The sequence below is a fragment of the Globicephala melas genome, chromosome 1, assembly GCF_963455315.2.
Source record: "Globicephala melas chromosome 1, mGloMel1.2, whole genome shotgun sequence".
In the NCBI taxonomy this organism is placed as follows: Eukaryota; Metazoa; Chordata; class Mammalia; order Artiodactyla; family Delphinidae; genus Globicephala; species Globicephala melas.
In genome coordinates, this window is record NC_083314.1 from 51,626,515 (window position 1) to 51,653,998 (window position 27,484).

A 27,484-nucleotide genomic window follows, 5' to 3' on the forward strand; every position below is an offset into this window, starting at 1 on the left:
CAGAAGTATGAGGACGCCACAGCCCTGGTCGGTTGGCAGAAAGCCTGAAGCCTGGGGAAAATGTTGTTCCAGGGTGCCCTCTAGTGATCCAAGGTGCCGCTACGTCAGAAGCCAAGGCCAGATGCTCTTGAACTTCTGCAGGAAGCAGAATCCATGGGGGAGCCTAATAAAATGACAGATGCCAGGATGCCACGCCAGCTGGGAGACCAGTCCTTCTACTCAGCACCTTCAGGCATCTGATGCACAGTCCACAGATCATACTTTGTGAAATACCGACTAAGTGATGCCCATCAAAGAAAATGTTCCAGATATGTAGTCTGAGAACACCCAGTCTCATTCTTCTGCTTGTAGGGATGGATCACTGACTCCTTGCTGACTATTCAAGTATGGACATGAGTGAGAAAGAGGGAGACACAGAGATAGCCTAGACCTCTGGTATGAAATGCAGTCCAGGAAACACAAAAACAGTCAGCAGCATTTTTAGCTAGACCACTGAGAAAATGTTTTAGGGAGGATTGTGTTACCTTGATGTCTATTCTCCAACCTAATGGAGGGTAGCCCCTCTACTCTTTTTTGCCCTTCCCAGCAATGGGTGACTGTTTTTTATTGAGCACACACTCTGTGGCCAACACTGTGTCAGACTGTTCATGTATATCAGTATATCATCTCTGGAGGTACCTGGAATCACCACAAGTGAGGCACGCCTTATGCCATACAAGCAGAGGGGAGGATTACAGGACAACTAGTTCAAGCATAGGCAACAGCCAGAAACTGCTTTCCTGCATTCTATACTTATGCTCTGTTAAGCAAACTCACTAGAAAGATAAACAGAGCAAAACCCACATCATTTTCTCTATTGTGAAGGAGCTAATTCCTACTCAGAAACCAAATAACATCCATCGATGATAAAAAGAAAAAATTGTATCTCTGAATCCCTATCAGTACAGTCATCCCTTGGTATCCTGGGGGAGTGGGAGAGGGGAGAATTGGTTCCAGCACCCCCAGTGGATACCAAAATCCACGGATGCTCATGGCCCTTATATAAACTGGTGTGGTACAGTCTGCCTCCATATCTGGAGATGCGGAACCCATGGATAAAGAGGGCTGACTGTACTTTTTTTCTGTCCTTTTGAAAATTTCAGTTGAAGGCTGCTGCTTTAATTAGGGGCTGTTAGCACATTAAAATGTTTGTTGAACCTTGCAAGGTGATAAATTGCTCTGATTTTCAGCCTAGTACTTAGGTCTAATTAGTTTATGTACTTTTTCATGTACTAACAGCACCTAATGAATTCACTTAAATGGTAAAATCACATTTATTGAGTGTCTATGTGTCTGGACACTGTGTTGGACCATGGAAATATAAAGGAGGCTAGGTGAGGTTGAGTGCCTACGCCATGGGGGATCAGAGCCTAGAGGGTACATTATCTCTGATGCAATGTGATGAGTACCTTATCAGAAATATGAACCCAGGGTTAGGATAGCACAGGACAGTTACTTCTCTCCATGGGAACCGACTGAACAGAGAAATGCTATCACAGATACACACTAATATTCTAATAATTGATGAACATTAGAATTTTCATGGGGAGTGGGGAAAACCACAACATTCATTTCCAAATTATCTTGGACTAAAGAGTTATCAAGGCTTCCCTGGTGGCGCAGTGGTTGAGAGTCCGCCTGCCGATGCAGGGGACACGGGTTTGTGCCCCGGTCCGGGAAGATCCCACGTGCCGCGGAGCAGCTGGGCCCGTGAGCCATGGCCACTGAGCCTGCGCGTCCGGAGCCTGTGCTCCGCAACGGGAGAGGCCCGTGTACGCAAAAAAAAAAAAAAAAAAAAAAAGAGTTATCAAATCTCTCTTCTCACAAATAGCAATGTTTTCTTTCATACTACCCCACCCCCTTACTATATCTTTAAAACAAAACACGAGGTGCTGGCCTGATGCCATCTGATTTCAGTCCTGCTCATTTGCTTGTCCGGAAAACTTTAAGCATAGGCTCACAGAGCCCTTGATGAGAAAGCTCATTAAAAAGCTGTCTAAAAAGGGGAAACAAATTACATGTACAACACAGCCCACTCTTTTCCTCTTCATTTCCTTCTCCCCCTCTCAGACTGCGACATTATAAAAGACAAGGCAAAGTGAGTCATCAGGTCTGGAAAAGGCACTGCTGGATGGGTCCGTCTTTACCTTGCTGCTTTGATGACATTTATCTTGCTTCACTGCAGTACTAAAATGCTGCCCAAACAGCAGGAGGGCCCTGTGTGTGTAATGACGGCCTTGGGAAAGCCTTTGATTGTGTGTATTTGGGTGGAACTTGAGCTTGTAATTGGCAAATGCACACATCGTCTGATTTCAGAGCATCTCCCTAGAAACCTTGTTTATTCCTGAGGAAAGGGGAAGTTTCTTTCCTCCTAGGTATATCTGTGACCACCTTCTGAAGGTTTCCTCGGGAGCATTACTTCAGGATGGCAGCGATCATACTCAGGGCTGGCCCAGCCACAAAGTGTCTTATTAAGTCACCCCCTACTCCTCTCAAGTGGGGAATTTCATGAGCTAGGATAGGCTTCCTGCCTCCCGGCTCGAAAGGGAAGTGATGGGGGTGATTGTCCACTGGGAGGAAGAGAAAGGAGGTGGGTTTTATTTTTTCTTCCTTCTTCTCATCCTGGAGTTTGCAAAAGGAAGGCTACAAATACCAAACAATCCTTCCACACCTGGTAGCTGGGGCAGTGTTTGTGGGGAAAAGGAAATCCTTCCTGCCACCTTGCCCCTTGTTATATATAAATTGCTGGGGTTGAGGCACTTACGGTAAAATACTTGGAACATGGTTCTTTTCTGTGCTGAGGCAGAGAGACTATATCCTTTAAAGTCAGAAGACTACGGTTGAGGTTCTGTCTTTTCAATTCCTAGCTGTTTGATTCTTGAGAATTTGCAAAACGCCTCTGAATCTTATTGTCTACCATGTGCCAGGCCCTGTGCCAGGCACCGAGAATGCATAAATAGAGAAGTCACTGGCTCCACCCTGCAGTTTTGTGTAATCTCCTGCAGAGACAGACCCATGCACCGGCACAACACAATGTGGAATGTGCTTTACTGAAGCTGCAGAAGAGTTCCCAGGAAAACAGGAGGAGGGGACTGTGTATGTTTTGGAGGTGGGAGAGAAGAATGACGAGGTGAGAAGTGGTGAGACTATGGTTAGGGAAGGGCTCCCAAATCAGGAGCTTGGGCAGGATTTTGAAGAAAAAAGAGAGTTCACTTAGAGAGAAAGAGAGGGAGAGAGAGAGAAGGATGGTAGAAAGAACCCTGGCTGACAACATTGAAGAAGTGGCAGAGGAAAGGAATCTAAGAACAAGCCTGGGGAGTGGACTGAGAAGTAGGAGGAGAACCAGCAGAGACTGGCTTCAAATGCTGCAAGAGGCCAGCTGCAATGGGGACTGACTGGCAAGCATCCATTGGACCAGTGGCATTTAGGAGAAGAGCACAGTGGAGAGTGAATGGAAGGAGAGCAGTGGAGTCACTGAGCATATTCCTTATATTATTATCATTATTATTGAGGAATAGTTGATTTACAATATTATATGGGTTTCAGATGGACAGCATAGTAATTCAGTATTTTTACAGATTATACTCCATTAAAAGTTACTACAAGATAATGGCTATAATTCTTTGTAAAATATATCCTTGTAGGGCTTCCCTGGTGGCGCAGTGGTTAAGAATCCACCTGCCAATGCAGGGGACAAGGGTTCGAGCCCTGGTTCGGGAAGATCCCCCATGCCACGGAGCAACTAAGCCCACGAGCCACAACTACTGAAGCCCGCGCGCCTAGAGCCCGTGCTCTGCAACAAGAGAAGCCACTGCAATGAGAAGCCCGTGCAACGCAACGAAGAGCAGCCCCTGCTCACTGCAACTAGAGAAAGCCTGCACACAGCAACAAAGACCCAACGCAGCCAAAAATTAATAAATAAAGTTATTTAAAAAATCCTTGTAGCTGATTTATATTATACATGGTAGTTTGTACCTCTTAATTCCCTCCCCCTACCGTGCCCCTTCTCCCTTCCTTCCCTCCATCAATGAATGCTAGTTTGCTCACTCTATCTGCGAATCTGTTTCTTATTATATTCACTGGTTTGTTTTACTTTTTAGATTGCACATATAAGTGATAACATACAGTATCTGTCTTTCTCTATCTGACTTATTTCACTAAACATAATATTCTCTAGATCCATCCACGGTGCTGCAAATGGCAGAATTTCATGCTTTTTATGGCTGAGTAATATTCCACTATACATCTTTTTTATTCATTCATCTGTTGATGGACACTTGGGTTGCTTACATATGTTGGCTATTGTAAATAGTGCTGCTATGAATATTGGGGTGCATGTATCTTTTCCAATTAGTGTTTTTGTTTTTTCTGAGTACATATTTAGGAGTGGAATTGCTGGATCATATGGTAGTTCTATCTAACAAGCATATTCTTAATGTTCAGTGGACTTGGCTGTTAGGAGGAGATGAATAGGGTTTTGGTTAGAGAGGGATGAGAGATGAACAAAGATTTTTGTTGTTTTGTTTATGATTGAAGCTTGGGTGTAGTTATATACAGGAGGACAGGAGGAGTTAATTTAAAGGAAAAGGATGGGATTAAATGGGGTTAATTCCTACCTTGTAGAGCCCTTCTGAGAATTAAATGAAATCTCCTGGGGAACCCTTTTGTAATGAGATATACACATGTGAATATGATTATCCTGCTATGGAAACAAAACCTCCACACATCACAAGGCATTTGAGCTCACTTATCATGGGCTGCTGAGATAGGCAAATCTCCCTCTCCATAGCCTTTTTGTGTGAGCTGCTTTCCTATTTCCTCTTGCCACCACTTTAGACTTAGAGCCCAAGAATGAATTGAGCCCTCCTTGACATTTCTTCCTGCCAAACAACACAACTCACCATTTCCCTGGATCACAACAGGAAGCTGGGTGTTGATAAGTGAGAAGCAATTAAGGGAGGGGACAAGAGCCTCCTCCTTGTTAGGAGGTGGGACTCACATCTAGACCTCTTGGAAACTTGGAAACTCGCTTTGTCAGTTTATTAGCGTTTTATCAGATAACTTTGGAGCCACATGGGCTATGAAGTAGACTGTCCCCTCACAGACACCAGTGGCCCCCTTTCCATCTCAGTTCATGAACTGCAAGTCCCAATAGGGCAAGGATTTTTGTCTGTTTTGTTCACTACTGTATCCCCAGTGACTAGAACAGTGTCTGCCACCAGGATGGTGTCTAATAAATACTAATATTAATAAGTGAATGAATTTACCCATTCATTCATCTTTCCATCGACTCAATCGAAATGGCCAACAACTAAGCTCGTCCTAGATAAACAGCGATAAATAATTCCTGCTATCATTAAAAAAAATGTACATTCTGTGCCAGGCACTTTACATACACTAGTTCATGGAATCACAATCATTTTACAAATGGGAAAACCGAGACTCAGAAAGAGGTCACTTGGTTGAGGATATTTGGCTGGAACGTGGTGAAGCTGGGATTCCTCACTGTCTGATTCTAATACCTACGCTCTTTCTACACCACCATCTTCTTCTCCAGTCTCATCCCTCACCATTCTCCAACTTAAAGCGTAACTTCCATCATAACTGACCACCTATAATTCCTTGAGCATGTCATGTTCTCTCTCACACACTCCTTTGCCTGGGACACGTTTAGCTGTGCCCTCTGTCTGGCTAATTCTTCCTCACCCCTCTTCTGGGAGACTTTCTTAAAATGATGCTCTCCAAGTGGGGTAGGTTGACCTTCTCTGTGCTCTCACAGCCCCCTTTGCAGCCCCCTATCATAGGACATTTCACAGGCATTTTAGAAGCCTATATTTTTTTGGCCATGTCATGTGGCTTCTGGGATTTTAGCTCCCCGACCAAGGATCGAACTCTTGCCCCCTGGAGTGGAAGTGCAGAGTCCTAACCACTGGACTGCTAGGGAATTCCCTTAGAAGCGTATTTTTTGTGTGCCTTTCTCCACTAGCTGGGCAGGGACTGTCTTCATAATAAGAGCTGCCATTTGTTGAGGGCTGCAATGTACTGGCTTATCTTGTTCAATTCTCACAGCTATTATTATGCTTGTTTTATAGGTGAAAAAATGGATGCTCAGAGAGGTTAAGTAACTTTCCCAAGGTCACAATGACTGAGTGGCTAAGCCAGGAATCCAGCATAGGTACATCTGATTCCAAGGCCTAAATTATTGTCTCTTCAATATGTTATCATCGGAACCATCCACAGTGCTCACAGTTTAGCTGTTGGGATAAACAGATAAATACCACCTGAACAGTGAGATTAGTGAGCTAATCCAGGTTTATAAAATTCTTGGGAGGGAACATGTGGAAGGGAAGGGTTTGTTCTCTCTGGAGGAGGTGGGGTTGGAAAGGCTTCATAAAGTTGCCAGACTGCTTGGGAACTTGTAAATTGGTTCCATAATGATGGCTTAAGATGGAAAATAGATTCCTGCATCAAATATTGGTGATTAGTTTTGGAGGCCATGGCAGACATTGTTCAGGTCACCACTGCTTCCAACTGAGTCCATCTGGGTGCCAGGAATTTAGCCCAAATGCCTGCTGGTACCTGCAACCCAGTCAGCACATTGTTTCATTAAAATCTTATTCGCGCGCGCATATGTGTGTGTGTGTGTGTGTGTGTGTGTGTGTGTGTGTGTGTAGATGTGAATGTGTGTGTGTGAAAACTACTTTACATAATCATAGTTTTAATCTTACACACTATACTTTAAATTTAAATGAAATCAATACATTTTCAAGTTTGTGGCTATAAGGAATCATAGTTTTAATCTTACACACTATACTTTAAATTTAAATGAAATCAATACATTTTCAAGTTTGTGGCTATAAGGAATAGGGTAGTACTCCTAATTATGTGTTAACTTTTCTTCCTGCTCTTGGGTCTTAACTGCAGGCATCCCTGGAGGCTGCTTTCTCTCTATTCTTCTCTTCGGGGAATTCATCTATTTTCTAGGCTTGAACTACTGTAAAATTCCTATAAAATTAAACTTAAAACTACAAGCAAAAAAGCATGGCTTTAAAATGTACGGTACAATACCTTCTTTGTCTGCTGCAGAAGGCGTTTGTGAGGGAGGGCACAGTGGGTGGCCGGGCTCTGGCATCAGGCAATTAGGAGGCTTCTAAACTGCTCCATTTCCTAGCTGTGTGGCCTTGGGAAAGTTACTTAACTTCCTTAAGTCTGCATTCCCGATCTATAAGAGTGAAAATAATAGTATCCTAGTAATAGGACTATTGTGAGGACTAATAAAATAATGCAAAAGCACTTAGTAACTTGTTTGTTGTAAGTTACCAATAAGTGCTAGTTGTAACAATAATTATTATCACTCTCATCACTGGCAGGATAGAGCAATTTGGGTGACGGTGATTTGAAACCTGTGATGTACTATGAAAATGTGAAATATTATTGTTTTGTATAGTGTTGAGTGAAATCCAAAGAGCTCGATAGAAAGGGAATCGAACAAGAAATCAGGAAAGCCAGATCCTAACAGATCCTAATGCTACTTCAGCCACTAACCCTCACCGTGACCTTGGGCCAATCTCTCTCTGAGCCTCCGCTTTCTCACTTGTAAATGAAGCACTTTGCTTAGATTATCTTGACGAGCAATCCCAGCTCTGAAATTCTATGATTCCATGAGCGTTGGAGCAAATAAGTTATGTAGCAAATCTTACACAGTTCTTGGAATAGACTAGAAGGTTAATATGTCCCACATATACCAATGGCCAAAGTCCATCTCTGAGGTTGATAAAAGTTAACTGCGGGCTTCCCCAGTGGCACAGTGGTTGAGAGTCCGCCTGTCGATGCAGGGGACACGGGTTCGTGCTCTGGTCTGGGAAGATCCCACATGCCGCGGAGCGGTTGGGCCCGTGAGCCATGGCCGCTGAGCCTGCGCGTCCGGAGCCTGTGCTCCGCAACGGGAGAGGCCACAGCGGTGAGAGGCCCGCGTACCGCAAAAAAAAAAAAGTTAACTGCAACTGCAACAGTCAGAAAGAGCTATCTGGGGGAATTCAATGAAAAGGCAAACTACAACGCACCTCAAGACTCTTGGGAGACATCTTTTTTGGTAGAAGATAATAATATATCTATAATGGCAATACTGAACTAGTCAGAAAAAAGGATCAGGTCATGCCCGGCAGCTGTATACTTCGGCAAGAAAGTAGGTGCAAGACTCCTTAACATTTTTGGCTGTGGCTTTGAATTGTAATGTGCTGGTAGCTCTCCCACACAGCGTGAGGGGCCCCTGGCTTCCTAACTTCCTAATGTACTGAGTATCTGCTGTGTGCTAGATGTAATGGTCAACTGGGCTACTGAGACACACGGTCTCTATTCTCAAGGCACTGACAAACTATTGGATAAAGCATTGTAACTGTGGGGGGCTACTTTTACATTTTCAGCACAGTCCTGCATGGTATTTGTATTGTTTATATACTGTTTGTCTATTATTCTGTGAAAACATAGCTGTTTGTGTATTCAGCTCTCCACCCTCAGCCCTCCAGCAGCTTCTGGATGTTAAATATTATCTCTTCATGTGAGCTGTACCAGCAGGAAGAGTCATCTGTTACTCTTTTACTTCCTAACGAGCCCTCAAACTGGTTTGTAGGGCAGTTAGAGATTCTTTCTTCGCAGAGGAGTGATCATTTCGGATTTAGTTTGCTTGGTCTTATTCTCCGCCAGGACTCAAATTTTGTTCTTCCTCTTCACTTTCCTACCTTACCCCACATAAAACAAAATAACCAGAAATGATAACAAAAACTAGACAGTATAATGTGGTGGCAGCAATTTGATGGATCAGCTAAAATGCTTCTTTTGCTACTATAGCAGCTACTATTAAATGCCTTGTCACTTACCTTTGAAGTTCTTTGGAAAAGTGAAAGTTATTTTGCATATAAGTGCTTAAAATCACCTCAATTACCTAAGATACTTTCATCTCCCTCCAAGATTCTTCTTAAAGGGCCTTTTGCTATTTTCTTCAGATACTGTTATAAATGTAGAATGCGGTATTGATAGATTTCTCCAAACTCACTGATTTTCATATGCCCTGAGAATAACAAAGATATTATGAAAAAGACAATAGAAAAAATTTCCATAAAAATAATTAATCAACAATCAAAAACCTGATGCTTAGAGATACTTCCAATTATCTGGAAAATTGATACTAGGTAACCGACTGCTTATTCAACAATTCAGCGATAAGCATGTATTAAGTGCCTAAAAGTGTGGCATTGTGCAAAGTACTGCAAACATAAAGGAGATTAAGAAATGGTTGTTGCTTTCAAGGAGCTCAATTAAAAATTGTTCCCTTTATGTAAACCAACTATACTTAATAAAAAAAATTTGCTTGCTTTATATCTTGTATAAAAACTTAATATTTTACAAAACGTTTTCCACATGTAACAACTCATTTCATCCCCAGATCAATATTGGTTTCATACTTCATAAACTTGAGATTTCTTGTTGCTCACTCTTATTTGGCAACCAGAATGTTGATTTTGATGATGATAATGTTCATATTTCTCCACTATTCCTGGTTTGATTTTATGTACCTAATGACTTAAGAGTTTGCAAAGTGTTTCATGGAAGATAATATTTTCCACCTTCTCACCTTCTAGTCCGTGTTCCTCTTCTGCCCAGTTTCTTCCTGAGGGAGGTGGGGCTAAAATGACTTCAAATTCCCTGTGAGTGCTCTTAAGATAACGGTGACCTCTCCTACATACCTGTGGTGGGAAACTGGTTTTTGAATTCCTTTCCCACCAAAGCCTTTAGGTCATGATTTCAGAAATTCATTCCTACTTCATTTTTGCTTTCCATTTTTCCTTTATTCCATTCCGGATCATTCCATAATTCTATGCTATCTTGGACTATTGTTTCCATCAAAAAAATAGAAACAGAATTTAGCAACTGAGGGATTATTCTGCCCAATGCTTTCACTTTATGGGGGAGGAACTGGGTTCCACAGCCATGAGGATTGCCAAAGCCATACAAATAGGTGGTAGAGTTGGGCTTGAACCTCAGAAGTTATACACTCTTTGACCAGATATCTTTTTTTTTTTTTTTTTGGCTATGCCTGGAGGCTTGTGGGATCTTACAATAGTTCCCCCACCAGGGATTGAACCCTGGCCACCTGAAGTGGAAGCATGGAGTCATAACCACTGTACTGCCAGGGAATTCCCTGACCAGATGTCTTTTTAAAGATATCAGACTTTTTTTTTTTTAAATAAATTTATTTATTTATTTTTGGCTGTGTTGGGTCTTCGTTGCTGCATGCAGGCTTTCTCTAGTTGCTGTGAGCAGGGGCTACTCTGTTGCGGTGCGCAGGCTTTTCATTGAGGTGGCTTCTCTTGTGCGACACGGGCTCTAGAAGCGCGGCTTTCAGTAGCTGCAGCATGTGGGCTCAGTAGTTGTGGCTCATGAACTCTAGAGTGCAGGCTCAGTAGTTGTGGCACATGGGCTTAGTTGCTCTGCGGCATGTGGGATCCTCCCAGACCAGGGCTCGAACCCGTGTCCCCTGCATTGGCAGGCAGATTCTTTTTTTTTTAAAATGTTGGGGGTAGGAGTTTATTAATTAATTTATTTTTGCTGTTTTGGGTCTTCGTTTCTGTGCGAGGTCTTTCTCTAGTTGTGGCAAGCGGGGGCCACTCTTCATCGCGGTGCGCGGGCCTCTCATCATCGCGGCCTCTCTTGTTGGGGAGCACAGGCTCCAGATGCGCAGGCTCAGTAGTTGTGGCTCAAGGGCCTAGTTGCTCCACGGCATGTGGGATGCTCCCAGACCAGGGCTCAAACCCGTGTCCCCTGCATTAGCAGGCAGATTCTCAACCACTGCGCCACCAGGGAAGTACCAGACTGTCTTTAAAAGCTATCTGTCAAGTGAAACATTCTTCCCAGGATAACATTCTTTTATATTGCTAGTATATAAATATTTGGCTACTGTTGCAACAGAGACCTACCCAGTTTTACAATTTTTCACAGATTATACTGTTATGTTTTCAGTTTTCCCAGAGTGTACCTGTTCACCCAGGTACACTGTCCTTGAATCAATTGTTGAGCATCTACTATGTGTCACGCAGAACATAGGCGTTTTGGCCTGACTTTAATTGGAAGTACTCTTTGCATTCGCGTAGAATCATTTAACATTGGATTGCTAGTAACTGTACAGTTTTAGTGTAAGTAAGTGGTCCAGTAAGTGTGAGAAAATTAATAACAAGAATTGAATCCTAATAGGATGTTGAAGGTAGACATTAAAGCCTTTATGCATTTAGGATTTCACACATGCAGAGGACCCCCCCAACCCCTAATTATTTATTTATACATTGTCTTATTGAAGTAGTTGATTTACAATGTTATATTAGTTTCAGGTGTACAACACAGTGATTCAATATTTTTCTAGATTATACTCCATTTAAAGGTGTATTGGCGGTATTCCTTGTGCTCTACATTACATCTTTGCATCTTATTTATTTTATACCTAGTAGTCTGAACCTCTTCATCTCCTTCCCCTATCTTGCCCCTCCTCTCACCCCCCCTTCCACTATTAACCACTAGTTTGTTCTCTGTATAAGAACCGCCAAGTGTGGTTTTTAAAGTCTCCTGAACTTGCTACAAAGAATGCCAACAAAGGTTAATCTCCGGGGATCTGTTTCTATTTACTCATCTTCCTCCATCCCCGCCCCCAACTCCACAGTGGGCTCCACCTGCAGGGGGCCCCGGGGGACCAGGGGGCCCGGGCGCCCGGGAGAAGCGCGGCACTCCCGCGGGTGGGACTGGCCCGTGGCGCGGTCCCGGCCGCTGCCGCCAGCCTGGGTCGGGTCGCGAGTCCCCGGCGGCCGGGGCGGGGCGGGCGGCGTCCTGCTCTTCCTGCCGCGCTCGGACCTCCCCCTCTGTCGACACTTGCGCGGGGCCCTGGCGTCGGCGTCGGCGTGAGGACTGTGCTTGCCTCGGGCGTGGCTCTGCAGGTGCGGCCCTGACTCACCACAGAACCTCCAAAGGCGTTAACCGGCTCGCCCCCAGGAACCCGAGCCTTTGTTCTGCGTTGCAGGAGGGCCGGGCAGGGCTGCGGCAGGCACTACCAAGGCCGCGCCGCGCTGGGCGCCGAGTTGAAGCAGCCCCTGGCCTTTGAGGAGGCGGTCCCCCGCCATCTCTGGCCCCGTGAGGTAGGGTGACTGGCCTGGCCCCGGGACCCCCTAGACGCCCCTTCTCCGCGGCCACCACCCAAGCCCCGCGGGCTCCCGACCGGAACTGAGTTCCCGAGTGCTCAGCTAAGGGGCGCCCGCGAGACTGGAGCGCAACTTCGTGCTGGGCTTCTAGAAAGGCCCTTTCAGGGGTCACAAAAAGGCCGAAGCGCAAAAGGAAGACTGTTCCCCAGAACACAAATGTAGAAGTCCCCAGAGCTGTTGCCTTAGAAACAGAGAATTCTGATTTGCACACGACTTTGCATAACCACCTGCAAGTTATTGATTTAGCACAGATAAATGGACCCCATGCTTTGCTTCCTCTTCTTCAATATCAGCATCTAATTATCTGCCCTCCCTCCTCCCCCACAGCCAGCCCGCTAACGCTATTTACATGATAATGTGCCTTGTTCCCTCCCCTGGTGTACTGCAGTGATTTGGGGTGGGTGGGGTTATATTAGGGTTGTGGGCATTTACCCACATTTAGGGTGGTGGAAAATGGGGTAGCCACTTGGGCTTTGCCTGTTGATCACCTTGGTAACACTGTCACCTGGCATGGAGAATGAGAACCTCTGACAAGGTGAAGCAGGCAGTGAGTCTCAGGGTTGGGGACCGCTGGTGAGAGGGAGAAATGTGACTGCAGCCCTGAAGTGTCACTAACATGGACCCTGTGACTACATAGATTATTTGGGTGAGCGCAGGACAGCAGCCAGTCTGCTTCCTGGGATTCACATGCTGAAAGATGTTCACCTTGAATCAAGGTGGAGTGGCTTGAGGATTTATAGGTGCTGTACATGTCAGCAACTGTGTCAAGCACACAATGTGCATAGGCTTGAGGGCTGGGCTCCTTTGTTCTGTTATTTGTCCGGACTGCTGTGTCAGATATTAGCTCCTGAGAGCTGGGACTATGAGAATTTATCCATCGTTAAATCCCCATAGGATTTAACGTTAAATTTAATGTTAAATCCCCACATAGGCATGTGGCAGATGCTTAAAATATTGTTGAATGAATCCATTTTGCCCATAAAGTATCTTCTCATAAATAAGGTCACCTCTGTATGATATGGGAAATGTAAACAAACAAATATATAAATGAATGTCACCGATTCTGTCTCTCAGCCTTCATTTCCTCCTGTGATTCCAAGCCCTGTTGAGTTGGGTTGGTCTATGACAGTAGTTCTTTAAGTCCAGGCTGCATCAGAATTACCTTGTCAACACAGATTGCTGGGCTTTGTCCCCAGAGTTTCTGATTCAATAGGTCGGGGGCTGAGAATTTGGATGTCTAACAAGTTGCCAGGTGACACTGAAGCTGGTGATCTGGGGACCACACTTTGAGAACCACTGCTTAACAAGGTCTAGAGAAATTGCTGCAGGCCTGCCTCTGCTCTAGCTCTGTCATGAAACACATAAGCTGGGGAATCCTGTTCTAGCTTCTAGAATTCCTGATTCCCAAAACAGCTGATCATGTTACCCTTTGCTTAAAATCTTATAATGGCTTCCACTGTTCCTACGCTAAAGATTAAGATCCTCAGCAAACCCTACACACCCTCAGATGCTGTGGGCCTTGCTCTCTAGCCCCATCTTTTTCTCTTCTTTGTGCACTAAGCTGTTTTTTCTTTTGTCCCCACCACCGGGCCTTTGCACATGCCATTGCTTTTGTCTGTGCCAGGCTCCCTACCCCCCTATTTTGAATAGTTAACTCCTAGCGGTTCTTAGGTCAAGTGTTACTTTCACAGGGGATTCTCTTGATTTCCCCCAAAGGTCAAATCTCCCCATTATGTGCTTTCGTGGCACCGTATATTTCTATCTTAACATTTTGTGTAGGAGTTGTAATTTAACACATAAATCCTCATAATTATTTGGTTAATGTCTGTCTTCTCTGCTATACTCTTAGCTCCATGAGGTCAGGGACCTTGTCCATTCTGCCTCATGAATGTACACTGGTACTTAGTTCAGTACCTGGCATATAGTAGGCATTCAGTAAATTCAGTAAATATTATGGTATAATTCAATGAACTTTGTTTCCAGAGATGTGTACTCCTCTGCCTTTTTGCTCTATTTCCTTTGCAGGTCAGAGTTGATGTCCATTTCTGTGGGGTTAACTTTGCTGATATTTTGGCCTGTCGTGATCAGTATCAGGAAAGGCCCCAACTTCCCTTCACACCCGGTGAGTACGAAGGGGCCAAGTGACTCCTTCAAAAAAAGAAGATATAGAGTGTTTTCAGAACCATGTGCTTCATCTTGGGCACTACGGATGGCAGTGTCTGCCTGCTGTCAGTGGTGTCTTAGATATGTCAGCCTCACTACTAATTAGAATCACTAGATTGCAAGTGCTGTGAGGGAAGGTTCTATTACTGTCTTGCTCAACATTATTTCCCTCCCCCCACCCCCAGCCCCATTAGTACTCTTGTATCTGGCTCATAGTAGATGCTCAATAAACACTTGATGGATTGATTGATTGAAATATAGTTGATGTACAATGTTATGTTAGTTTCATGTGCACTACATAGTGATGTGACATTTGCATACATTATGAAATGATCACTATGGTAAGTCCAGTAACCATGTGTCCCATACAAAGTTATTACAATATTATTGACCATATCCTTATGCTATATATTACATCCCTGTGGCTTTTTATTTTACAACTGAAGATTTGTACCTCTTAATCCCCTTCACTTATTTCATCCACCCCTCAATAAATACTTTAAAAATGCGTAAACGAACAAATACAATTTTACATATCATTATACTCACCAGAATCCTGATCAGAACCATCGTTGGCCATAGTCATTCCCTTTCATTCCTTGACAGTGCCTCAATTTTGTTTTTACCCTGAAGGATCATAAACATCTGGTTGCAGCTAAAACTCTCAGTCCTCATGAATACATTCCCAAAGAAACCTAATACCAGAGGATCAGAAAGAAACAGGTTATACATTTCTTAGCAGCCTGCTCTCTGATTTGCATTATGCCCAATCTGATTACATTTAGATCCTGAATATGTGGACCAATGACTGATTTTTGTTGCTGAAATTTATTAAAAGAGATATAAGTATAGTTTAGTATATATCTGTATATATATATATATAAGTAATATACAGTTATATACTGTAAATATACAGTACATGTATACTTTATACAGATATATACTATTAGGGATACAGTGATTGCATATTAGGGATACAGTGATTGCAAAACAGTTGCTGTGTTTTGGCCTTAGGGTACTTGGTTAAGTCTCAACAATTGGAACCATTTCCCTCTGTTTGTATTTGTTGAAATGCTGGATGGGGGAAGATGTCATACTCAATTGAGTTATTCTTCTGGCGGCTCAAGTGGGAAATGTATGATAATTAAATTCAGAAATTTGGAGGTAGAAGAGGAAAGGGCAGACAACACCAATTCATCCAACTGAGCCAAGTACTATGTGAATAAATATAGTTCATGTCCTCGAGGGCCTCATAGTTCAGAAGAGGAGACATGGAAACAGATAAATACAATATGGTAAATTTGTCATTGAGGTGCTGTAGGAACCCGAGGCCCCAGTGATCAAGGTCAAAAGTACTTGTGTACCCGTGATTCTCTGTGCTTTCGCCCATTCTTACAATTTTCATTTGTGTCACGGTAAGAATGGGACTACTATAGCTTTTTAGGTTGTTATCACGAAATCTTAGTTCACTTTCCCGTGCTTTGGGTACAACACTCTTACCCTTCTTCCTGGGTCGGGGGAACACAAACCCTCTCAGCTCCAGATGACTCATAGGACGGCCTGTTGATCAGGGTTTTCTCATCTCTCTTGTGCTGGGCTTTACAGATAATCTTTAAACTATTTGTTTTAGGAATGGAGTTTTCTGGGACAGTATTGGAGACAGGCACAGATGTCAGCACGGTGAAAGAGGTAAATTAGTTGAATCTAGGGAATTGATGTGTGGGTAACTATGAGAAATGTGCTAACCTCATTTGTAGCCAAAGGGTCTTGCTTCTCCTGGACTTTGCCAGCAGACACCAAAGGGAAAACGAGACGGAGCAGGGAGAAACTAATTCTGAATTGAGGGAAGGAAGTCTGTGGAAGTTCCTGGCTTCGTTAAATATTTTATTACTAATAAAAGGCAGCACCTGGATTTTTAGTTACTGAGAGGATAGAGAATTCTCAAGTTTCAGTCTCGTGAAAGAAATGAACACTGGGATTCTAATTCATATTAGTCTTTTTCTTTTCTTTTCTTTTCTTTTTTTCTTTTTTTTGCGGTATGTGGGCCTCTCATGTTGTGGCCTCCCCCGTTGCGGAGCACAGGCTCCGGACGCACAGGCTCAGCGGCCATGGGCCTAGCGGCTCCGCGGCATATGGGATCTTCCCAGACCGGGACACGAACCCGTGTCCCCTTCATCGGCAGGTGGACTCTCAACCACTGTGCCACCAGGGAAGCCCCATATTAGTCTTTTTCTTGCTCAGTCCTATCATTGTCCAAAATGTGCTCAGATTGGCTTGGCCACCTGATGGGGGTAGTGAGAAAATGGCTGAATTATTTACTGAACAGTAACACTGAACAGATAATTAAGGGAACCTGTGTCTCAGTGGGTCGGAAAGAAAGATTTTCTTTCTTTTTTGGATTAATTCGGGAAGGGATAAATAGCAAGGGCATGCATTTGAACATACCCTTAATGGTATTTTCCCTTCAGGGAGATGGAGTTATTGGCGTGAGTGGCTTTAATGGTATGGCTGAAGAATGCATCACTGACCACAAGGTAGCCCTACCTCTCAATACTAGTCCTTGGAGATATTTTTTCTGCTTTCTTTTCTTTACTTTTCATCTATCCATCATTCCTTCTTCTCCTTTCCCTCTCTTTCTTTGTATTCTTTTGGTTATATCTTGTTTCTCAGCCAAGCACTTCTTTCTTTCAAATGCTAAACGCCCCTTTTTTTTTTTTTTTGCGGTACGCGGGCCTCTCACTGTTGTGGCCTCCCTCTCCCGTTGCGGAGCACAGGCTCCGGACGCGCAGGCGCAGCGGCCATGGCTCACGGGCCCAGCGGCTCCGCGGCATGTGGGATCTTCCCGGACCGGGGCACGAACCCGTGTCCCCTGCATCGGCAGGTGGACTCTCAACCACTGTGCCACCAGGGAAGCCCTAAACCCCTTTTTTATATCGGTGTGACAACACTTGCACAGAGGTTTGTTTGTGTAGAGTGGTTTAATGAAGAAGGGCATTTTGTTTTCTGAGCCCCGGAGCAACTGACTGGCTCTCCAAGTGGACCATAGTTAGGGGGTTTTGGTAGAAAAACTGGTTTGGGGCATTGAGCTGGATGTAATGGGTTTCTTCCCCACATCAAGCTTGTGAAAGAGAGAGTCCTGGGAACGTTGCCAGCGAGGGTGGGCGTGGGGTGGGCTATGTTTGTGCAGGATGTGAATGATGCCCCCTAGTGGTGAACTGTACACTTTTTTAAAAAACAGCTTTATGTGAGGTAAAATTTTTATACCATCCAGTTCACTCATTATACTACAGTGGCCTGTGTTACCTCCTCTGTAAGCTGGTTCCTTCCTGATCCAGATGCCAGCCTTAGGATTTTCGAAGAGTGATGCACCCAAGTCTTGAACTTGGCCACTGCTCGCTTGGTCTTGACTTCCACTGGGCTTGGTTCCTGACATGTGTTGCCCTTTGCAAATCAAATCATAATATATATATTGAGCAGCCTCTATGAAAAGGTACAGGTGCTTAATCTCTAAGTCACTGTTATCTCTTTTATAGGCACTGTGGCAGATTCCAGAAAGGGTCCCCCTCCGAGAAGCTGCTGCCCTGCTGGTATCTTATGGCACTGCTACTTTGGCCTTGGAGCGTCAGGCCCATACCCAGCCTGGGTGAGAACTGTGTAGACAATAGAGGGCTAGATGGTACCTTCTCTGATACCAGAAGTGTCCACCAAGACCTTGCCCCTTCCTTTCCTTTCCCTGACCCTTACCTCATGTCTATCTGAGGAAAGGCCGAAGGAAGGTAGCGAGTGACCCAAGATTGGAGTCTGGTGACAGTGGGGATATCCTTTTGTCTGAGAGGGAATGGTAGACTGAGAACTTGGCCAACATGTATTTGGAGAAATCTGTCCCTCAAGTCTGACTCCTCTGGATATCACCTCCTAGAAAACTTTACATTTTAGCCAGCTGGTTTATTTAAACTCGCTTCACTCTGGTTTTAATGGAGGCCTGTGGTATTTGTTTCTGTGAGGCTTGGTTGGGTGTACCTAAGTGGGATATTTCAAACTCAGAGGTGCTGAATTTCCCACTTTACCTGGAGCATAACTACAGCTTCTTGCTCTTTTCAGAGAGCCTCAGAATTGATCCAGGGAGATGGGCTTAGTTGAGCAGTGGCTGTTACCTTCTAAAATTTGGCAGTGTTTAGTAGGAGAATGATTTTAGGACAGAATTTATGAAGCAGAAATTGGAGTGGTAGTGCAAAGGAAGGCTGCCACTGGAATGAGGAAGAGACTACCTAGAGAGATTAAGGACCCTTACCTGGGAAGTCTTCAAGACGGGACTAAATTAGCACTGATCTACATACATAACCCAGCCTGAGAAGCTGGAGAGCATACATATATGTGTACATGTACATGAAAGGTCGAATGAAATGGCCTCTCAGTTCTCTTCTTGCTTGAAAATGTCCTAGCTTCAAAATGTTCGTGAAATCATACCGTTGGAGGATTTTTGATGTCTTGAGTAACACTCATCTTTCTCTGGCACAGAGAAGCTGTTTTAGTGACAGCAGCAGCTGGAGCCACAGGCCGTGCCGTGATTGATGTGGCAGCAAGTGTTCTTCAAGGTCACTTCAAGGTCAAGGTATTTGCATGTTTGATTCTCCATTAAAAAATATCATACCTCTTGTTTTCAAACATGGAATCTATTCATTTGTTTATTAAAAATCATATGCAAGTTACTGGGGATGTAAAGTAACCTAGAGTAGGGTCTTGCCATCTGTTTGCTTGCAGACTAGTGAGGGGACTTAGGAGTAAACCACTCATCCTTCTAAGTTACTAGAACCTGGCAAGGTTCAATTCGCTTCACAACCTCTGAAGATTCTATTCCTTCTACCTATAATGCTCTAAACTGTCCCCCCCGAGCTTCAAATTTAAACTCAGATGTCGCTTTTTTGGAGAAGTATTCTTTGTCCCTCAGGAGATGTTTGTCCCCTCCCCTGGACTATTTGTATGTGGTCTCATAGCATCCTGTACTTCTCTTTCATAGCATGTGGTTAATCCTTTACTTGTGTCATTACTAGATCAATGTGTCCCTCCCACTGGACTGTAATCCCCATCAAGGCAGGAGTAGTGTCTGTTTGATTCATTATTGCAGTCCCAGCACCTAACATGGTGCCGAGACCTTAGTAGGCACTCAATAATTATTTCTTGAATGAATGAATAAATACATGAAAGCAAGACCCACCTCTCTACAGGGGCTTTTCTCGGAGGCTGCAGGTGTTAGAGAAGAAGGATTTCTTGGAGGAGGTGGACGTTTAAGCTGACTTTTGCAGGACTGATAGCAGTTGAATAGAGGAAGAAGGGAAGGGAAGGCCATTTTAGTGGTGGGAGGACATATTAGAAGACAGAGACATAGGTACTAACGTGATGCATTCAGGGAATTGCAAATAGCATCTGTGGAGCGAAGGATATGTGTGGGGAACAGTGGGAGATGACTCTAGGGAGCGGAGCAGAGATAAGATCATGAGACACTGAGGAATTTGAACATTTCTTGGAAGCTGCAGGAGCTATTGAGGATTTTGTAGAGAAGTGACATGATCATCTTTGCATTTTGCAAAGTTCACTTTGGTAGCAGTGGGGATGAGGGATAGGGGCAAGGTCAGAGGCAATAGGACAGATTCCTGGAGCAATCCAAGCCAGAGGTGATGATACTTGAAACAAGGCACTGGAAGCGATGATCAGAGAGATACCAAAGTAGAAGAAAATAGAGAATTTGGTGACTGGGGAGCATCCTGATATAGTTGAAGGAACAAAGACTTTGACATTAGCCTGACCTAGGGGCAAACTGTAGCTCTGTCTCTGGCTTAACAGCTTCAGTTTCCTCATTTGTACAATAATGCTTTCTCATTGGGTGGTTGTGGGAATATTGAGGTCACTCGTGCCATGTGCCGGTTTGAGGGCATGGTGTGTCATGGAGGATCCCTTAAAAAGGGATCCTGTTATTATTAGATATTGAGTGGGAAGGCGCAAACTAGGTGCACTTGGGGATTTGCCATTTGCTGGGACTGAGGACCCAGGAGGATATGGTGAGTTCAGTTTTGGATGTGCTGAGTGTGAGGTTCCTGCGTAGCCTGCGGTGGGGATATCCAGAGGCGCCAAGATGCTATACAGGTTTGGTGATAATTGGACTGGTGTGGAATTTCTCCAGGTGGCAGCTCTCTTTTCTCACATTGACTTTCTTTTGGGAAGGACATATGAGTTCTGAAAGCAGTCTTAGATACCAGGAGGCTCTTCATGGAGTATTAACACATTTCAACTCAAAAGTGAGGGCTTTTAGCACCTCTCTTAGCGGGGAGACCACAGTTAGTCTCATTAGTTAGTCTCACAGTTAGTCTCGAAGTCTAGAACCACTGACTATTTAACATTTCTGGGAAGATAAAACTGTACCATTTGTTTTATTTATTTATTTTTAATTTTTTTAAAAAAATATTTATTTACTTATTTTTGGCTGTGTTGGGTTTTCGTTTCTGTGAGAGGGCTTTCTCTAGTTGCGGCAAGCGGGGCCACTCTTCATCGCGGTGCGCGGGCCTCTCATTATCGCGGCCTCTCTTGTTGCGGAGCACAGGCTCCAGATGCGCAGGCTCAGTAGTTGTGGCTCACGGGCCTAGTAGCTCCGCAGCATGTGGAATCTTCCCAGACCAGGGCTCGAACCTGTGTCCCCTGAATTGGCAGGCAGATTCTCAACCACTGCGCCACCAGGGAAGCCCTATTTTTAATTTATTTTAAAAGGAGATTCTGCTACTTTTTTTTTTTTTTTTTGGTTGCACTGGGTCTTAGTTGCAGCAGGTGGGCTCCTTAGTTGTGGCATGCATGTGGGATCTAGTTCCCTGACCAGGGATCAAACCCGGGACCCCTGCATTGGGAGCGTGGAGTCTTATCCACTGCACCACCAGGGAAGTCCCTACCATTTGTTTTAAATAGTTATAGGAAGTTAAGTAGAGAGAAAAATTTGTTTTAATTCAGATATTAAAATTAATCTAAGCTGTATTTTCTTTAGCAGCAATAATGGTTTTAAGCAAAAACAAACAAAATATAATGTCATCATGCCACCTACTTGGAACAGGTCATTTTGATAACATCTTTCATTCACAGTATTTCATATTGCTTTCACATTGCCTCCACAGCAATTATCTTACCCTTGGTCCTCACAGACCCCTTGGGAGATGGGGAATGAAAGTGTTTATTATCCCTATTTCACAGACAAAGAAGGTGAGGCACGAAGAGAGAAAATGATTCACAGCAGGCCTCACTGGGACCTACAGAGAATCCTGGGGTTGGAATCAGGTGCCTGACCCTCGACTGGTGTCTTCCCTCTATGGCACTGTGTGCTGATAGCAGTCAGTGAAACGCAGATGTTTGAGGGTTCCACTGGGGAGTATATGAGGGTAACTTTCAGTTTCAAATAGTTATGGGTGAGTTTGGAATTTTTTAAGGACACAGATGTTCTTGGGTGTTTGCACATTCTGAATGTCACCTTGGGGCCAAAGTGCTTGGGCTAGTGGATGCTGCTCAGGGATAAGGCACCTCTAGGCAATTCTTGAATGTCTGAAGATTTTCTGGAGACTTCCAAACCCCAGACTTCCTCACAATATCGCCCACAGCCATCTATGCCATCTTTGGCAGGTCTTAGGCATGGCTTTCTCCCAGGGTGATGGAGTGGAAAAGCATGGGCTTTGGAATCAGCAGCATTGGATTTGAATAGTTGTTCTATCACCTACTACCTGGATGATCCTGGCTTAATTATTGGGTTGGACAAGAAGTTTGTTCGGTTAGTGAATACATTGTTCAGTAAAGTTCTTCATGAAAATGAAAAATGTGTCTTTTATTTTTACTTAAAACCGAACAAACTTTTTGGCCGACCCAATACTTAACCTTTCTGGGTCTTTGTTTCCATCTACAGAATGGGAGTAACTGTACCTCCCCCATAATGTTCTTATGAGGTTTAAATAGAATAAACGATTGCATATGTGTAACAATAGATTCAGTTTATCCAACACTTTGTTTTCTAAGTGCTTTATAGACAGTATTCCATTTAATTTTAAAAATTTATCTTATTTTATGGATGGGGTAACTGAAGCTTAGAGGAGTTGGCAGGCAAAATAGAGGTTAAAAGCATGAACTCTAGAGACGAATTACCTGGGTTTGGATCCCAGTTCTGCCTCCCATGAGCTGTGTGACCTTGGGCAAGATACTTAACCTCTTTTGCCTCAGTTTCTTCATCTTTAAAATGGGGATAATAATAGTATGCGTATTATTGGGATATTAAGATTAAATGAGTTATTAATATATGTAAAGCATTTAGAATAGTGTTGGGCACATAGTAAGCACCATGTAAGTGTTAGTTCTTACTGAGTAATTTGCCTTAGGTAATACAGCTAGTTAGTAGTAGAGCCAGGATTTGAGCTCAGGTCTGTCTGACTTCAAGATCTTTCCATTGAATCATGTTTTACCCTCTGAGAAGTTTTTCCTGATCTTGTAGATCGAGGTTAGACACCTCTAGCTTGCACATACTGGACCCAGTATGATGGCAGTACTTCTGCCATCATACTGCTGGATCTTGCTTTTTTGACTCTAAGCTGGTTATTTAGCTTGTGTCCTTACTACTTGACTCATAGTGGGTACTCAATAAATGGTGGTTTTAATTTGCATTTGGAGAAGAACTTGTGAGTGTCTCCTGAACTGTCGCCTAGCTAGACCCACTGGGGTTCCAGGATTCCTGGAAATGTGGATCACGTTGCCAGTGGGTATGCAGGGGCCAGTGTGATGGTGCTGTGTGATGGGCCTTATGTGTTGGGTTGAGGCTGATGCTAGGACAGTGAGGTCACGCTGGTTTCCTTCTTTAGTTGGAGGCTGGGTGGGTGGGGTGAGCCTTCTTGGTATGTATTCTGGACCATCAGAAGCATTGTGTTCTTTATGTAGGTAATAGCTGCAGCCGTGCAAGCTGGCAATGCAGAGGGGTGCACAGTCCATCGTGAGCTACAGTCAGGGCAGCCTGAAGGAAGCAGTGGGGAAGCTGGTGGGCAGTGGCGGGGTGAACGTGGTCATTGATACCGTGGAAGGAGATATCTTCCTGGAGGCTCTCCGCAGGTACATGCAGTGGTCCTCCCGAGTGGGCTAGACCTGGGCCTCTGCAGAAACCTTTCCAGACCTCTGTCTTCCTTCTGGCCTTGCTTCTTTTTTGTCTTTGCTGCTCACTTTTCCCATAGCCACTGGCATCAACGAGAACAGCTGAGTGGCTGGGTGAAAAGGAATAGAAGCAGAGGGAAAATCAGGAAATGCTTAAATATAGCAAAAACAAAATAGCCAACTGGAAAATATCCAAAAAACGACTGCGGACTCTCTAGTTGGCAATATCAAATGTTTTAGAAATTATACATGTGTTAAATTCAGCTATGCCTGCCCCCACTAACTACTTTATATACATGGTGTCGGTAATTCTTGAGATCATTGTTCAGATGTTAGAATTACTGGGGTGGCAGTCTCCCAGTTCACTGAGCAGCAAGGTACAGACTCTTTTGATCTTACTGGTTTCTGAAGCAGCCACCAGTATAGGTGTCTCCTTGACTTGTTTTATTAAAAAAAAAAAAAAATCACTGGAGATTTCATGGGACTGCTGTAACCACACCAATTCTCATTCTGTTTCAACCAGAGACCCTGAAGGGCTCTGATAATGTTAACTTCATTTCTTGTGTCATCCTGGTAAGCACAGTTTTGTGGTTTATCTTAGTTTAAAGTAGAAGAAACAGAAGCAGAGAGAGCAGCTTGCCCACAGAAGGGATCCATGTGGTTCTATAGCCCCTGTGCATCACTGCACTGTGTCCACTACTGTGCTTAGACAGGAGGCAAAGGGAGGAGTGTGTTGACTAAATGGGGAGCCAGGACAGAGGACTGCTAATTCATACCCTTCTCTTGCCTTCCAGGTAATAGTATTTTGTCAATTATTCAAAATTCCCTAGAAAAGTATATAAATTAAATGAGTCCTAAAGTAAGCCTTAGTGTAAAGCAAATGATGCTTCATGAGAGTGTCTGAATTCTTATTCTTGCTTCCTAAGTTCAAAATTTTCAAACTGAGTTGTTCAGCATTGGAATGATATCTGTTTATACCTGATTCCCTTCCACAAAGTAGTTGAGTAGTTAAATAGACAGTTTTGATTCTAAAGTGGGTTCCCTTACAAGACTGGCTAGTTTCTCTGACCCCCTACTATCTTGCTTACGGCTTATTTTTCTATTTTCCTACTGAGGAATACAAATTGGTGTAGAATGGGTCACCCCTGCCAGTTTGTAAGGTCAATAGGAATTCCCAGCTGGGTGTTTAATGCATGTTGCTTTTTTTGTTAATTGTGGTAAAATATACAGTAACCTAATATTTAGCATTTTAACCATTTGTAAGTATACAATTAAACATATTGACAATGTTGTGTCAACATCCCCAACAAAAACTCTGTACCCATTACACACCTGCCCCCCACCCCCAAAACCTACTTTGTCTCTCTGAATTAATGTACATTGCTTTCTCTCCTCTCATTCTGTGTTTTTTTTTATTGTGGTAAAAAATACATAACAAAAGACTTGCTACATTTACCATTGTAAAGTGTAAGTTCAGTAGTGTTAAGTATATTTACATTGTTGTGAAACAGATCTTCATAAGTTTTTCTTCTTGCAAAGCTGAATTCTATATCCATTAAACAACAGCTCCTCTTTCCCCGCTTCTCCCCAGCCGTTGGTAACCACATTCTACTTTGCTTCTATGAATTCGACTACTTTAGATACCCCATATAAGTAGAATAATACAGTAGTTGTCTTTTTGTAAATGGCTTATTTCACTTACCATAATGGCCTCAAGGTTCATGCATGTTTTAACATGTGACAGGATTTCCTTCCTTTTTGAGGCTGAATAATATTCTACTGTATGTATATAACACATTTTGTTTAAACATCCATCAGTTGATGGACATTTGGATTGTTTCCACCTCTTGGCTATTATAGATAGTACTGCTGTAAACATGGGTGTACAAATATCTCTTCAAGACCCTGCTTTCACTTCTCTTGGATATAGATTCAGAACTGAGATTTCTGGATCATATGGTAGTTCTATTTTTAATTTTTTGAGGAACCTCCATACTGTTTTCCATAGCATTTGCACCATTTTACAATCCCACCAACAGTCCATGAGGGTTCCATTTTTCTAAATCCTTACCAACACTTAATTTCTGTTTTTTTTTCTTTTTTTAAATAGTAGCCATCCTAATGGCTGTGAATGTACATTGCCTTTTATAATCTTTTTTTCTTCTCCTTTTCCCCTCAGCCTGGCATGGGAGGGCAGGATTGTGGTGGTGGGTGTTGCTGGAGGAACCATTGCTTCTGTGCCGGCCAGTCTTCTGCTCCTGAAGAATATCTCTGCCATGGGGCTGTACTGGGGCCGATAGCAGGACCAGAACTTTCCCCTCTTCTTCAGAGGCCTGTCCTCAGCAATTCAGTACTGCCAGGAAGGGTGCATCCAGCCATACATTGGAGCGGTTTTTAAGCTGGAGGAAGTGAGACGCTCTTAAGGGATGTGTTGTAGATAAGGCCAGGAAATAATCTGTGCCAAACTACTGGATAGTTTCTCTCTAGGTACTATAAATCCTCCTTTTATAGAATTAAAGAGTAAACACAGTGCAGAATAATGAGGTGTCACAGGCTGCAGAGTCATAGGATTTCTCCCTGTTGGGTTGTATGGCTGTATACTCAGGCCTAGTAAGCCAGTGGGAAACTGAAACTGTGAAGGCCATGAAGGAGCTGGATTTTGAGGGCTCTGTCTACATCACTGGTGTCTTAAATAGAGGGATGTGGTAGTACTTAGAAAATAATTTACCCGTGTTGATATGAACTCTGAACTTCACAACATACAAGTCTAGAAAGGAAGCACTTAACTTGACCTTTGATTTTAGAATACAGACTCCTTTAAAGTACAACCAGATGATTTAAGCTGGAGTTCTGTGAACAGAACACCAAAATCATGCTCAGTATCATATGACTATATAATTCATCCATTAGTCACTGTAGTTAATTTCATTGGCTATTCAAGCCCTTTTTCATTCCCTCACAGTCCCATTAATGTGGCCTGAACTTCCTCCAAAGTATAATTGTGCGCATTCATATGCAGTATAGTTGTAAATGTGATTCTGTTATGCATTCGCTGTGAAGGGTTTTTTTTCTTTTGGTTGCACCTTGTGGCTTATGGGACCTTAGTTTCCCAACCAAGGATCGAAATCCGGACCCTGGCAGTGAAAGTACTGAGTCCTAACCACTGGACCTTCAGGGAATTGCTGAAGGGGTTTTTTTTTTTTTTTGGCTTAATTTGTTTTAGTGTTCAAAAAACTGTTCTGGTAACTCTAGTCAGCCACTGATGGAGGTGGTGTTCCATTCATATGCAGATTCGTGGAGCCCAAGCTGCCAGGCTTCATTGCTCTCCAGCCTTCCATTTTTATGTTTTTCCTATGATGAGGCACATTCTTCTCAAACATGTTTTACTTTCCTCCTCATCTTTTTGGTATGTCAGTCAAGAAGGTAATGTTCAATGGTAAAAAGAGAACCTGACTGGCCGTCAGATAACTGTTGGATTCGATTCTGTTTTAGCTCTGTCCCCATGTGGTTACAACTTTGTGGAAGTCCTCTCGCCTTTCTGACCTTCACTTTCCACATCTCTGAAGTTGAGGGGCAGGAATTCCCTGACGGTCCTGTCATTAGGACGTGGCACTTTCACTGCCAGGGCCGGGTTCAATCCCTGGTCGGGGTATTAATATCCCATAAGACGTGTGGCATGGCCAAAAAAAAAAAAAAAAAAGTTGAGGGGTAGGACGGTATCAGTGGCTTTCAGATTATACTTCCGAGCCACATTCGGGATGGGGGGTTGCAGGTGTAGACTTGAGCCTCTTGGGCTCTGGGACTCCATTTCTGCTGCTGAGGCCTGAGTAGCTGCACGTTTTTATTTTTTTATTCATGCTTTTCTTAAGAAAAGGTTTTGTGGCTTA

General features: G+C 43.6%; 2 protein-coding genes across 2 annotated transcripts in view; both read left to right on the forward strand.

Annotated features, from left to right (window-relative positions):
• The first annotated feature begins 8,193 nt into the window (after nucleotides 1–8,193).
• Nucleotides 8,194–26,020, forward strand: LOC115863114 (quinone oxidoreductase-like protein 2). Its single transcript, XM_060285078.1, is given in 11 exon segments — nucleotides 8,194–8,224; nucleotides 11,763–11,933; nucleotides 11,936–12,017; nucleotides 12,101–12,215; nucleotides 14,304–14,400; nucleotides 16,072–16,130; nucleotides 16,910–16,975; nucleotides 17,975–18,084; nucleotides 18,960–19,053; nucleotides 23,398–23,558; nucleotides 25,777–26,020. Coding segments are annotated over 11 exon segments (1,230 nt in total).
• SEC16B (SEC16 homolog B, endoplasmic reticulum export factor) overlaps nucleotides 18,972–27,484 on the forward strand; it is a 94,336-nt gene continuing 85,823 nt past the window's right edge. The window contains exon 1 of the mRNA XM_060295925.1: nucleotides 18,972–19,053. The gene's annotated coding sequence lies outside the window, so the exon portion shown is untranslated. The remainder of the gene's footprint in view (nucleotides 19,054–27,484) is intronic.